A 12246-nucleotide genomic window follows, 5' to 3' on the forward strand; every position below is an offset into this window, starting at 1 on the left:
TAAATTACCTTCACTACGCAAAGGCGCCCCATTGCACTTCCATGAGCCAATGCGCGCAGCCAGCGCAAATTACCATCCATGGCGTGCCTTGTCCACATCCTGCAGAATCCGGGGAGTGACTACCTTGTCACGGATCCGAGGTATTATTTTCTCATTCAAGTATGCTAAGATGTTTCATTTTATCCCAAGTCGGGCGTCGTAGGCAACATGGCGTTGTCCCTGCCTAATTTGGAGGCTGGCTATTTAGCCGCTAATGGGTTTCAATCCGATTCTAGTTGTATTGCCGAGGCCTAGTTTAGAAATCTGAATGCAATTTTCCACTCACAAAGCGATGGAATGTTCACAGCCATCTCCGTGGCACTAAACCCGAAGGCGCCCCACAAAATGACTTGAACTACTTCTGAAGCCCGTCGCGGGGTCTGGGGAACTCCCTCCGTGTCCCCGGAGTGTTTACTGTACTTCCCCATTGGGAAACATGGCAGTCAATTGTCATACGGTCATACGGACCGTCGCGCCGTGGCATGAAGCTCAATGTGAATCCCCTGATAGCCCTCCCTAGTTCCTATTGGAATATAAAAGGGCCTCTCTATTCATATTAGTTTCGAATTCCTCATCAATTCACTCAACAATTAAGTTCACAATTCGGTGCACATCGACACTGGACATCATGGCCTCCACTCTCTCCTTCAAGATCTACAAAAATGCCCTACTGTTGGCCGCCTTTCTCGGGGCTGCACAGGCACAGCAGGTGGGCACCAACACTGCTGAAGTTCATCCGTCCTTGACTTGGCAAAAGTGCACTGCTGGAGGCAGCTGCACTTCCCAAAGCGGCAAGGTTGTCGTCGACGCTAACTGGCGCTGGGTTCACAAAACTGCCGGCTCCACCAATTGCTATACTGGCAATAAATGGGATACAACTATCTGCCCGGACGATGTTACTTGTGCCACCAACTGCGCTCTAGAAGGTGCCGACTACTCGGGCACTTATGGTGTTACCGCAAGCGGCAGCTCTTTGCGGCTGAACTTTGTCACCCAGGCATATCAGAAGAACATTGGCTCACGTCTCTACCTCATGGCGGATGATAGCAAGTACGAAATGTTCCATCTGCTTAATCAGGAGTTCACCTTTGATGTCGATGTTTCGAACCTTCCCTGTGGCTTGAACGGTGCGCTGTACTTCGTGTCCATGGACGAAGATGGTGGCATGGCACGATATCCTGCCAACAAAGCTGGTGCTAAGTACGGTACCGGTTACTGTGATGCGCAATGTCCGCGAGACCTCAAGTTCATCAACGGCCAGGCCAATGTGGAAGGGTGGGAGCCGTCTTCCAACGATGTCAATGCTGGTACTGGCAATTATGGCTCTTGCTGTGCTGAGATGGATATTTGGGAGGCCAACTCAATCTCCACTGCAGTCACACCCCATCCCTGCGATGACCCGGCTCAGACTAGATGCAGTGGAGATGCCTGTGGTGGCACATACAGCAGTGACCGCTATAGTGGCACTTGTGACCCTGATGGATGTGATTTCAACCCGTATCGCATGGGAAACCAGTCTTTCTATGGCCCGAGCAAGATCGTTGATACCAAATCCCCTTTCACTGTGGTGACTCAGTTTATCACCAATGACGGTACATCCGCCGGCACGCTCTCGGAAATCAAGCGCTTCTATGTTCAAAATGGCAAGGTTATCCCCCAGTCTGTATCTACCATCAGCGCTGTTACTGGCAACTCTATCACCGACTCCTTCTGCTCTGCCCAGAAGACCGCATTCGGGGACACAGACGTTTTCACTCAACATGGAGGCCTGGCGGGCGTAGGGGCTGGTCTTGCGGATGGAATGGTTCTGGTGATGAGTCTCTGGGATGACCACGCGGCCAACATGCTGTGGCTCGATAGCACTTACCCAACCACCGCCTCTTCGACTACTCCTGGTGCTGCTCGTGGTAGCTGCGACATTTCCTCTGGCGAACCTACCGATGTTGAAGCTAACCATGCGAACGCTTACGTTATCTATTCGAACATCAAGGTCGGTCCTCTCGGTTCGACTTTCACCTCGACCGGCCAAGGGTCCGGCACTACCACCACCAAGGCCACAACTACAAGCACCACCACCACCACTTCCACCACAAAGGCAACCACCACTACTACCACGACTGGGTCAAGCACCACCGGCGCTGCTCAATATGCGCAGTGTGGCGGAACTAACTGGACCGGTGCAACCACCTGTGTCAGCCCATACACCTGCCAGAAGCAGAGTGAGTACTACTCGCAGTGCCTGTAGACAATAGGCAACTCGGGAGTTGAGTGATGGAAATTCGAAGAATGGTGAAGAATACGAGACGACTGGATCACTTTGTCAAAATGTCTATTTAGTTTGATCGATTGTTTTTGATATATTTTTGAATTTGAGAGTTTCATTGTATTTTCTTTCAGCTTAAATGCCGTATTTGTTATTTGTTTATCTTATTTCATATAATTCGATCACAATCTAGAAGTTCTTTTAACACGTTCTCTCTTTCTTCCCGTTCATGGCCTCTCTTGGGTATAACCGTGATAACCCCATTCATTGCTTTTCAACGGAGTACGTACTTGTATCCCGATACGCGCTGACGGCTTCAAAATAAATTCCGTCGCAAAGTTGGACGCAAAATTAGACTTGCACTGGGCTTTATTAAAATTAGAGACAATTTATCCGACTCCTTTGAATAACCCCTTGAATAACCGACGCCCGTTGAGAGACCCCCTGTCAGAGTCAGCACTAGAGTCGAACCATTTCAGCCGATAACTCCTGCACGGCATATCCCGCACCCCCAGACCTAGCTGATGCATGTGGCGCTACCTTGTTTAATTTGAAAAAGCCATGCAGAAACCGGAGAATGCTCCGACTAGTCAAGCCACGTTGATTTTACTTTTACGTTGGGCGCTTCCTCCGGTTTCTAGAGGGCATAACGCCAAATGATATACGCTGCCAATTTCATGCAAAAGTCAGTGCACGTCTAGTGATTTCGTGGGGGTCTTGTATTTGTGGGGGCTACAGGCGACTACTATTATTTTCAAGGAAGAAAACAGGTACAACGTCTATATACAAATGTTACGTAGTAGTTAGCAATTAAACAAGCATTCTGATTATGCGAACTCCTCTTAATGATGTTAATGATCTCCTGTTTAGTGTCTGGTAGTATTTGGTCTATTCATGCACAATTCTTACATGCACTGGTACGCAAGTTCCAGTAGAGGCCGGACGAGCGGCCGAGTGGTGTATTTTATTCGTCGGATTGAATCAGAGTCTACCTCCAACCTGGTCAATATTACCCCGGTTCCCTGTTGAACTTCCAAGTCCGTTGAATTTGTCGGACAAATTACCGGAAACGAGCTTGGGCAGTCTGACAAGCGTTGGGCTCTTGACAATAGGTGCTTCCTACCGGTAATCCACTCCCATATTTTCTTTTTTATTCTAGACTAATTGCTATTTCACTCTCCAGGTTTTACAGCGCCTCCAGTGGCGCCCTCCTCCCCACGTAACCTCGTCTCCGAGATTCCAGCCACGAAGGGATTGTGAGGCCGTGCCGAATCTGGACTACTTTTTCTTACATCTTGGCAATTCATTCTTCAAAGCTCATTTTAGCTCGGGTGGCGGTCCGCAAAAAGAAACCGAATCGAGGTGTTGAAGATGATCCCCGCAGACCTATCCGCTAGGCTAAAGTCTTTCCTCGCACGTGAGGACAAAGCCTCGCGGTTTCAGTCCTAGGTAAGGAGCGATTCATGATCAGGGAGTTCGCTCCTTGTCATATTCGTCCATTGTAGCTTGACATAAATCACATTGTGACCCCCGATAGATTTACATTTCGTAGCACCATTCAGAACGTCCAATCACCTGCTCAAAATGCGGTATACCTCTTTGCTTACCATAGCTGGTATCACAGGCTTGGTACTGGCAGCACCAGGCCCATCCCTATCTAAAAGGGCATCTTCCTTTGTTTGTATGAAGTGTAACCACTGTGATGCAACCAGATATCTGACTGAGTCGTCGATAGGGTTCGGCGCAAATGAAGCTGGCGCAGAGTTTGGGAGTGGAAACATTCCAGGAGAATTGGGCACCGATTATATCTGGCCATCGACCTCAACTATTCAAACTCTCCGGAATGCAGGAATGAACATATTCCGCATCCCCTTCGCAATGGAGCGGTTGGTTCCCGGAACTCTGACGTCGAGTGCGGATGCTACCTACCTAGCTTCATTGAAAAGTGTATGTATCTATAAGATGTCACCGTCCATGGGTGAGACGATACTGACACCAATTTTGCAACAGACTGTTAACTATATCACGTCAAACGGTGGATACGCTGTTGTCGATCCTCACAATTTTGGACGATAGTAAGTCCTCAGCTTGCATTTCGCTGTGGGGGGCGTATCTCACCATATGTACGTAGTTATGGCAACATAATCACCTCTACTAGTGACTTCGCAGCCTTTTGGACAACCCTCGCATCGGAATTCGCATCGAATAACAAGGTCATCTTTGACACAAGTGAGATGCCCTATTCCTCAATTTGAGCCGTACACTAACTTTGTAGACAACGAATTCAATTCGGAAGACCAAACCCTGGTGTTGAACTTGAACCAAGCTGCTATCAACGCTATCCGAGCTGCAGGAGCCAGATCGCAGTACATTTTTGTGGAGGGCAACTCGTGGAGTGGTGCATGGACATGGACAACTGTTAATGACAATATGAAAGCCTTGACAGACCCACAAGACTTGATCATCTATGAGATGCACCAGTACCTTGACTCTGACGGTTCCGGGACATCAGAGACCTGTGTTAGCTCAACCATCGGCCAAGAACGAGTTGTGGCTGCCACACAATGGCTCAAAGACAATGGAAAGAAGGCCTTCTTAGGCGAATTTGCCGGGGGTGCCAATTTCGTTTGTCAAAGTGCAGTGACAGGTATGCTTGATTACTTGCAAGCGAATAGCGATGTCTGGCTTGGCGCGTCCTGGTGGTCTGCTGGACCGTGGTGGGGAGACTACATGTACAGCTTCGAGCCTCCTTCTGGCGTAGGTTATACTTACTACATGAGTCTTCTGAAGAAATATTTCCCCGGCTCGAGTGGCTCAGGTGGGACAACCGCCGCAGTCACCACCACCATCTCCGCCACCACTTCCACAACAACTACTGCTACTACTACCACCACCACCACAACTGGATCAAGTACCACAGGCGCAGCTCATTATGCACAATGTGGTGGGAAGAACTGGACTGGGGCAACCATCTGTGCTAGCCCGTACACCTGCCAGAAGCAGAGTGACTACTACTCACAGTGCCTGTAGGCGAAGCAGTACCGCATGAGAATATCTAGGTGTCAGCGGTAGCTGAGTGAGGGTGTTACATTGCTCATGAGATCAAATTTTGAGTCAGCATTTATTCATTATTCAAATCTTCTACTATTTACAAACTTGTAGATCTAGATAACTCAAAATTCAAGTTTTATCTCCCGCATAATCTCATTTGCTATTGAAGAGTAGCGACCAACTCATCCACGCTCTTCATCTCGCGAGCATTATTCTCGCCAACGTCCAACGCAACCAAGAACCGACTCACGCAGTTATAACCGGCGATGCCGGTGGTGAGCTCCACGATTTCGCGGTCACCATACCCGACACTTTTTAATTCAGCAAAAACAGCATCTTGAACTCTAATGGTGCGAGTCATCTGGTCGGTATAGCGTAGAACAGCGCGCTGTTGTGGGGTGAGTGCGCTATTCTCAAGCTCGGCAATATCTCCCTCAGCGGTGCAAGGCAGTGTAAGAGCAGCCTGCAATTGATCGGGCTTAATGCCACCTTTCAGAGCCAGTGGAGCGTGAGCATTCCATTCGTAAACAGCGTTATTGAGTACGGCGACACGACAGACTGCCAATTCCATGATACCAGAGTCGACTAAGGTGCGCGACCGAATAGCTCCGATGAAGCTGTTCCAACCATCGGCGACAGGTGGGCTATGAAGGAGGGATAGGTCAAGAGGAATCAAAGGACGGGGATTTCTGCGCTCGGCGATACGGGCATAGATAGCAGCGGTGTCCGGGGCTGCATCGACAGGCGGGGTGGAAGGGGCGTAGGGTAAACGCATGGTGCGTGTATGATTGATTCCGATTGATTTGAGGGTATATCTGAGGATGGTGAGTCTATGTTGAAACACGTACATCAAATTCCGGGTTCGAAGTGTTATGGTTTATTCAACGGCACCTTAACAGTCGCAACGCCGTGGGGGGAATATCCTTGATGCCGAGGGGCGGTGGGAAATTTCTTACCCGTCAATGTGGGGGAGCGTTTCTCCGGCATCTTCCTCGGGGATATCTCTCCGAACTTGTAGAGAACAGGTAAGCTAAATGACGGATAGATGATAAACATTCAGATAGGCTATGTGCAATATCTACTAGAAGTCGGGTTTACCCCGTGGTACATATATATAGTTTTACATAAATATATATAACTATCTAGAACTCCACAAGGTTGGAACATACTGGGTCTGTTGCTTAGCAATAGTAATAGGTCAGGCCAAGTTCATATTCTCGATGCGAGGGAGCCTCAACCCACTATAAATTCAAACTCAAGAGTAATTTGTGAAGTTAATATATACATGGATGCTAGATGCTACCCCGGATTACAGTAGGAAGCATTTGGAGCTTTAGACGTGTAGTAGGTTATCTAAAATCACGTTCATATCCATCTGAGATCAAATTAGAATACAAATCAACAAACTCGATTCTACTCAATGGGAGAATGATCCCAACACCGGCATTGGAGTAAAACACACTCCCGCGTGGTGCCGCCCCTGGATGCCGATATCCTCCCCCGCATGCGGATCACATTGAAATTTCTTTGTATTCAAGCTTCGACTATACATGAACCGTCCTGTTTTCTCACGGGCATCGGCCTCAATATCTCGGTCATTTTCTCACTCCTCAATTGCCAATATGAAACATCATTTGATGGTCGGTACCTGGACCGCCCCCGGGCGCATCTATACCGTGCAATTTGATGATGATGCCCTCACGCTAGAGCTAGTGAAAAAGACCGAAATCCCAGAAGCGGAGCCCATCTCGTGGATGACCTTCTCTCACGATAAGAAGGCGATATATGGCGCAGCCATGAAGAAGTGGAACAGTTTTGCTGTCAATAGCCCGACAGATATCGTTCACCAAGTGTCGCACCCCGTTGCTGGTCACCGTATGTCCAAGAAGTCAAAGAAATGCACAACCAATTCCCCTCGCTGACCCTCTCTTTTGTTTTGCGCTAGCTCTAGCTCCCAGTACTGAGACCAACACTCGTGCTATCTTCGTGCTTGCCGCCCACAAGCCTCCCTACAATGTTTACGGCAACCCTTTTTACAACCATGCCGGTTACGGGAATGTGTTTTCTGTGAAGCCGGACGGAGGTCTGGATAGAAATATCCAGAACTATGAATATGTCCCCAACACTGGTATCCACGGCATGGTGTTCGATCCCACGGAGACCTACTTGTACTCCGCCGATCTCACAGCCAACAAGATCTGGACGCACATCAAGGATCCCAAGACGGGCGAATTGGCACTGGTGGATTGCCTCGAGGCTCCTGATGCTGGCGACCACCCCCGCTGGGTCGAGATGCACCCGAGCGGGAAGTACCTGTACGCGCTGATGGAGGCGGGCAATCGACTAGCAGTCTACGTGATCGATGAGCGCACCCACAAGCCGGTATTCACTCACATCACGTACCCATTACTGCCTTCTGGTACGTTTCACGACTCATGGACATATGCGACCGATGTCACTGGCAACTAACAAGCAATCTCCTCGCTAGGTCTTCCCCCACGCAACAAGTATCGTGGAGATGTCACTTTTTGCACCAAGGGTGGGGAATACCTTTTTGCCACTACTCGGTCTAACCATTTTGACGTGACCGGCTACATCACCGCGTTCAAGCTCGGCTCGCATGGCGAGATCGAGCGCCAGCTCTTCATCAACCCCACCTCAACCAGTGGTGGTCATTCGAACGCCGTCAGCCCCTGTGACTTCAGTGATGAGTGGCTCGCACTGTGCGATGATCAACTCGGATTTGTTGAGATGTACCGCTGGCGTGATGAGAAGCTGGCACGCGTTGCGCGTGTAGATATCCCGGAGCAAGGATTTGGAATGAATGCCATCTGGTATGATTGAACGAATAAATTAAAATAAATGATGATCGAGATATATACCAAATCCGAGATTGTATATATCCAGTATAAATTATGTCAGAATGTAGTTGTACAAGAAAAATAACAAGGAACGGAAACGAAATATCATCGGCAGTCAAGTTCGGGTTCTGCTTTCACCCGGATGAGGGGCAATTCTTAAGAGCCGATACATTCTTATGTCTTTCTTTGGGACCTTTTTCTTTTGAATGCTTTGAATGTTTTGCATCTTTCGAGTCCTCTGAGTTATTCTATTGAGTTTGGAAATTCTCTCCCTTGCAAGATATTCATGATGGCTACCCCCGGTCTTCTCTACGTGACAATGCAGCCCAAGGGCTCGCTGCCGGACACCCAGTTTCACGACTGGTATAATACTGAACATGGACCTCTGCGTCTGCGATTGCCCTTTGTCACTAATGGCTTTCGCTTCCGTGCTACTGATGGAGAGCAACCTGAATATGTGGCTTTGTACGATATTACCGATATGGACGAGTTGACCCGCGAAACCTACTTGGATCTGAGAACCGACCTGATCAAGACCGAACGGGAGAAGAAGACTATGGCTCAAATCGATGTTGGTCGGTTCCTGTACGATTTAGTGGATGAGCGTAGCAACCCCAACTTCCGCCCGCTAGAAGATCAAGCCGATACAGATGCCGAGACTCAGGGTAGCGTCCTCATCGCCGTCCGGGTTACCACTCACCCCGATCCAGCCAAACAAGTTGACCTGGAAAAATGGTATCGCGAGGAACATTTTGAAATGCTCTCCCGTGTGCCTGGATGGCGCCGGAGTCGCCGTTTCGTGACTGCGGCGATCGATTCCGCCGCCCCGCGCGAATCGCTGACTCTCCACGAGTATGCTCCCGTCAATGGTCTTGGAGGCGAGGCCCACAAAGCCGCCATGAATACCCCATGGGGAGCGCGTCTCATGAGCGAGGTGGTCACCTCCAAGAAGCGTCGCGTATATGAGTGGTACTACACCTTTGGCCCTGCTCCCCGTGAGCTCACTTCGCTGGCTGCCCCGGATGTTGTGGGACCTTGGAACTCTAATGATGGCCGTACTCGCACATTTCCCTCAGCCGCCCGCCCAGCTGTCGAGTCGTTCGTTACTACTTCTGACGGTGTTGAAATCCCCTACCGTCTGGAGGGTAGCACCGACCCCTACGCGCCTGTCGTCGTTCTGAGCAACTCAATCCTGGTCAACTGGAACATCTGGGATGGTTTTGTTAACGCCTTCTTTGCTCATCAACAGAACCAGCGCTACCGTGTCGTGCGGTATTTGACTAGAGGGCGACACTCGCAGAGTGGTGAGCAGCCTGTCAACATCGACTTGCTGGCCTCCGATCTAGCTACATTGCTAGAGGCTTTGCGTGTGCCCCCCAAGGCCGCTCGCTTGATCGGTGTCAGCCTTGGTGGTGTGACCGTTTTGAACACTGCTCTCCTTCACCCAGAGCGCGTTGGAGCTTTCATCGCATGTGACACCAACTCTTCCGCCCCCGAATCCAACCGCAAGGCGTGGGGTGACCGTGTCGCCATCTGTGAGAAGGAAGGCTCTACCGATCCAGACACCAATGAGCCCATTGTCGGCGAAGAGTTGGCCGAGGTAACCACCCGTCGCTGGTTTGTACCGGAATCATACCAGACCCAGCCTGAGGTCCTTGCACCCGTCAAGGATGCTGTGCGAACCAACAGTTTAAAGGGATTTGCCCATAGCGTGCAGGCCCTTTGTGCCTACGATATCCGTGAGCGCATGGCTACTGCCACTGTGCCGGGTCTCTTCGTCGCCGGAGCCAATGACGGTGTCCTGCCCCAGACAATGCAGAAGATGGCCGCAGATCTACATGGTGGCGCTGATCTTAAGATAATCGACCGTGCTGGCCATCTGCCCATGGTAGAGCAGCCTGTGGCATTCGCAGAAGTTGTGACTGAGTTCCTTAGCAAAATTGATGGTTGATTGCATTTCTATGGGTCATGTAGATAGATTTTGTTCCCTAGCGTATGCAGGGAAATGACTGATGAATATTTTCACTGAACATTCACTCCAGTGAGAGATCATCGTGTATCTTCCCTTCAAGTGTATCAAATAGAAGTAGTATTCCACGCATCAAATCGTGAGTTTGGATCCAGAAAGGTGCATATACGGGCATAAACGTCAGATGATCCCCTTCCATTGTATGTTAAATCGGGTTAACAAGACCGAATATCGGACGAGGGGGCGTATGCGGGATAGAAAGTTGACCGGAGGCTGATCGGGTGTTGTTTCGAAATAGAAGTACTAGAACAACTGGATGTTTAATAGTCAAACTGAGGTCCAAATATTAATAACAAGAGGTCCTTTATTTTTGTTCTTTCAAAAACAACCATGGACAGCATCAATAACATCGTTGAGTACAATCATCAAGAAGAGAATGACGAAAAGAAAAAAAAAGAAGTTGCAGAGCTGAACAATTCGGCAGACGAAGGCGGCCAAGGGTGAAATTCAACTTGCGGGGGAAACGTCAACTGCACTTCTCCTTGACATGTATTTTTCTACAAGTTCTTGTTCTTAACTCTCTTTCGCTACTTATCTTCCTTAATTGTTCCTTTCTTTTTTATCATGCCTGAGAGCAAGATTCCTCAACCGGGTCCTGCCAAACTCAAGCGCAATGCGGGCCCTGACGAGTGGCTGGAGGCAGCAAAGGATTGCAAGTATCTATCGGAGCCACACATGAAGCAGCTGTGTGAGATCGTCAAGGAATACATGATGGAGGGCAAGTTTTGCCTAACCTGAATTTGGCTTAACTATTCTGACTTTGTTCGCAGAATCAAATATCCAACCGGTATCGACACCTGTCACAGTCTGTGGTGACATTCACGGCCAATTCTACGATCTCTTGGAACTCTTTCGAGTTTCTGGAGGCATGCCTGATGGTACAGAACTGGACCCCCCGAAAACATCCCCCTCTGTGATTACCTCCGCCGATATCGAACCCCCCTCAAGCATCTCAGACCCTAAAATTCGCAAGAAGCTTCGTGGCCCCAACGTGAACTCCAATGACGAGGAGGGAGATTCGACTTCGCGAAGCCGATCGGCTAGCGACACATCTGCAGACCTCCAGCTTAACCGCAACTTTGTGTTCCTTGGTGACTACGTGGACCGTGGATACTTCAGTCTGGAGACGTTAACGCTTTTACTCTGTCTCAAAGCAAAGTGAGTGACACAAGACACCTCCTGGTGGAATTGATGGCAAGTATTCACTGCTGACTCCAATATCCTAGATACCCCGATCGAGTCACATTGGTTCGTGGTAATCACGAGTCGCGCCAAATAACTCAGGTATACGGTTTCTATGAAGAATGCTTCCAAAAATACGGCAGTGCTTCAGTATGGAAAGCATGCTGTCAAGTTTTCGATTTCATGACATTGGGTGCCATCATTGACGGCAAGGTGCTGTGTGTTCATGGCGGTCTGAGCCCTGAGATTCGCACATTGGACCAAGTCCGTGTGGTAGCCCGCGCACAGGAGATTCCCCACGAGGGTGCTTTCTGTGATCTCGTGTGGTCTGACCCCGATGATGTGGAGACGTGGGCTGTCAGTCCCCGAGGAGCAGGTGAGAATCATTCAGGTCTCTCTTTTTTTGAACAAATATAGCTGACAATCTTTTTTTTCTAGGATGGTTATTCGGAGATAGAGTGGCCGATGAGTTCTGCCATGTCAATGATCTCTCGTTGATCGCACGGGCTCATCAGCTGGTCAACGAGGGCTACAAATACCACTTTAATAATCAAAATGTCGTCACCGTGTGGAGTGCGCCAAATTACTGCTACCGATGCGGAAACCTGGCCTCAGTCTGTGAAATCGGAGAGGATCTCAAACCCACCTTCAAGTTGTTTAGTGCAGTCAGCGATGACCAGCGGCATGTTCCAACTTCACGGCCAGGGCGCAGCGAGTACTTTTTGTAAGATGTGATACGAGTTCTGCACCGGCGCTGGCGTTCGGTTTGGTATTTGGGCGGAAGGATGAGCATTATATAATGATTTAGACCAGACTTAATG

At 49.3% G+C, this 12246-nt stretch overlaps 6 protein-coding genes across 6 annotated transcripts; 5 read left to right on the top strand and 1 right to left on the bottom strand.

The window, feature by feature from the left end:
* Nucleotides 1-667: 667 nt before the first annotated feature.
* On the top strand, nt 668-2284 carry cbhB (putative 1,4-beta-D-glucan-cellobiohydrolyase; the record flags this gene model as incomplete). Its single annotated transcript, XM_016740145.1, has 1 exon — nt 668-2284. One exon carries the CDS (start codon nt 668-670, stop codon nt 2282-2284), a length of 1617 nt encoding a protein of 538 aa, XP_016597479.1.
* Nucleotides 2285-3886: 1602 nt separating this feature from the next.
* Nucleotides 3887-5332, top strand: egl2 (putative endoglucanase; the record flags this gene model as incomplete). Its single annotated transcript, XM_016740146.1, has 5 exons — nt 3887-3983; nt 4038-4249; nt 4313-4377; nt 4461-4531; nt 4578-5332. 5 exons carry the CDS (start codon nt 3887-3889, stop codon nt 5330-5332), a joined length of 1200 nt encoding a protein of 399 aa, XP_016597480.1.
* A 181-nt stretch (nt 5333-5513) lies between these two features.
* On the bottom strand, nt 5514-6128 carry PEX2_028720 (carboxymuconolactone decarboxylase family protein; the record flags this gene model as incomplete). The annotated part of the gene is made up of 1 exon (XM_016740147.1): nt 5514-6128. The coding sequence occupies one exon, from the start codon at nt 6126-6128 to the stop codon at nt 5514-5516; it is 615 nt and encodes a 204-aa protein (XP_016597481.1).
* An 847-nt stretch (nt 6129-6975) lies between these two features.
* On the top strand, nt 6976-8197 carry PEX2_028730 (lactonase family protein; the record flags this gene model as incomplete). Its single annotated transcript, XM_016740148.1, has 3 exons — nt 6976-7228; nt 7299-7772; nt 7827-8197. The coding sequence occupies 3 exons, from the start codon at nt 6976-6978 to the stop codon at nt 8195-8197; spliced, it is 1098 nt and encodes a 365-aa protein (XP_016597482.1).
* A 306-nt stretch (nt 8198-8503) lies between these two features.
* Nucleotides 8504-10165, top strand: PEX2_028740 (putative alpha/beta hydrolase; the record flags this gene model as incomplete). The annotated part of the gene is made up of 1 exon (XM_016740149.1): nt 8504-10165. The coding sequence occupies one exon, from the start codon at nt 8504-8506 to the stop codon at nt 10163-10165; it is 1662 nt and encodes a 553-aa protein (XP_016597483.1).
* A 642-nt stretch (nt 10166-10807) lies between these two features.
* sitA (TOR signaling pathway phosphatase SitA) lies at nt 10808-12153 on the top strand (the record flags this gene model as incomplete). The annotated part of the gene is made up of 4 exons (XM_016740150.1): nt 10808-10929; nt 11015-11401; nt 11470-11801; nt 11864-12153. 4 exons carry the CDS (start codon nt 10808-10810, stop codon nt 12151-12153), a joined length of 1131 nt encoding a protein of 376 aa, XP_016597484.1.
* Nucleotides 12154-12246: the final 93 nt, after the last annotated feature.

This window comes from Penicillium expansum (assembly GCF_000769745.1).
Source record: "Penicillium expansum strain MD-8 chromosome Unknown contig81, whole genome shotgun sequence".
Taxonomy (NCBI): Eukaryota; Fungi; Ascomycota; class Eurotiomycetes; order Eurotiales; family Aspergillaceae; genus Penicillium; species Penicillium expansum.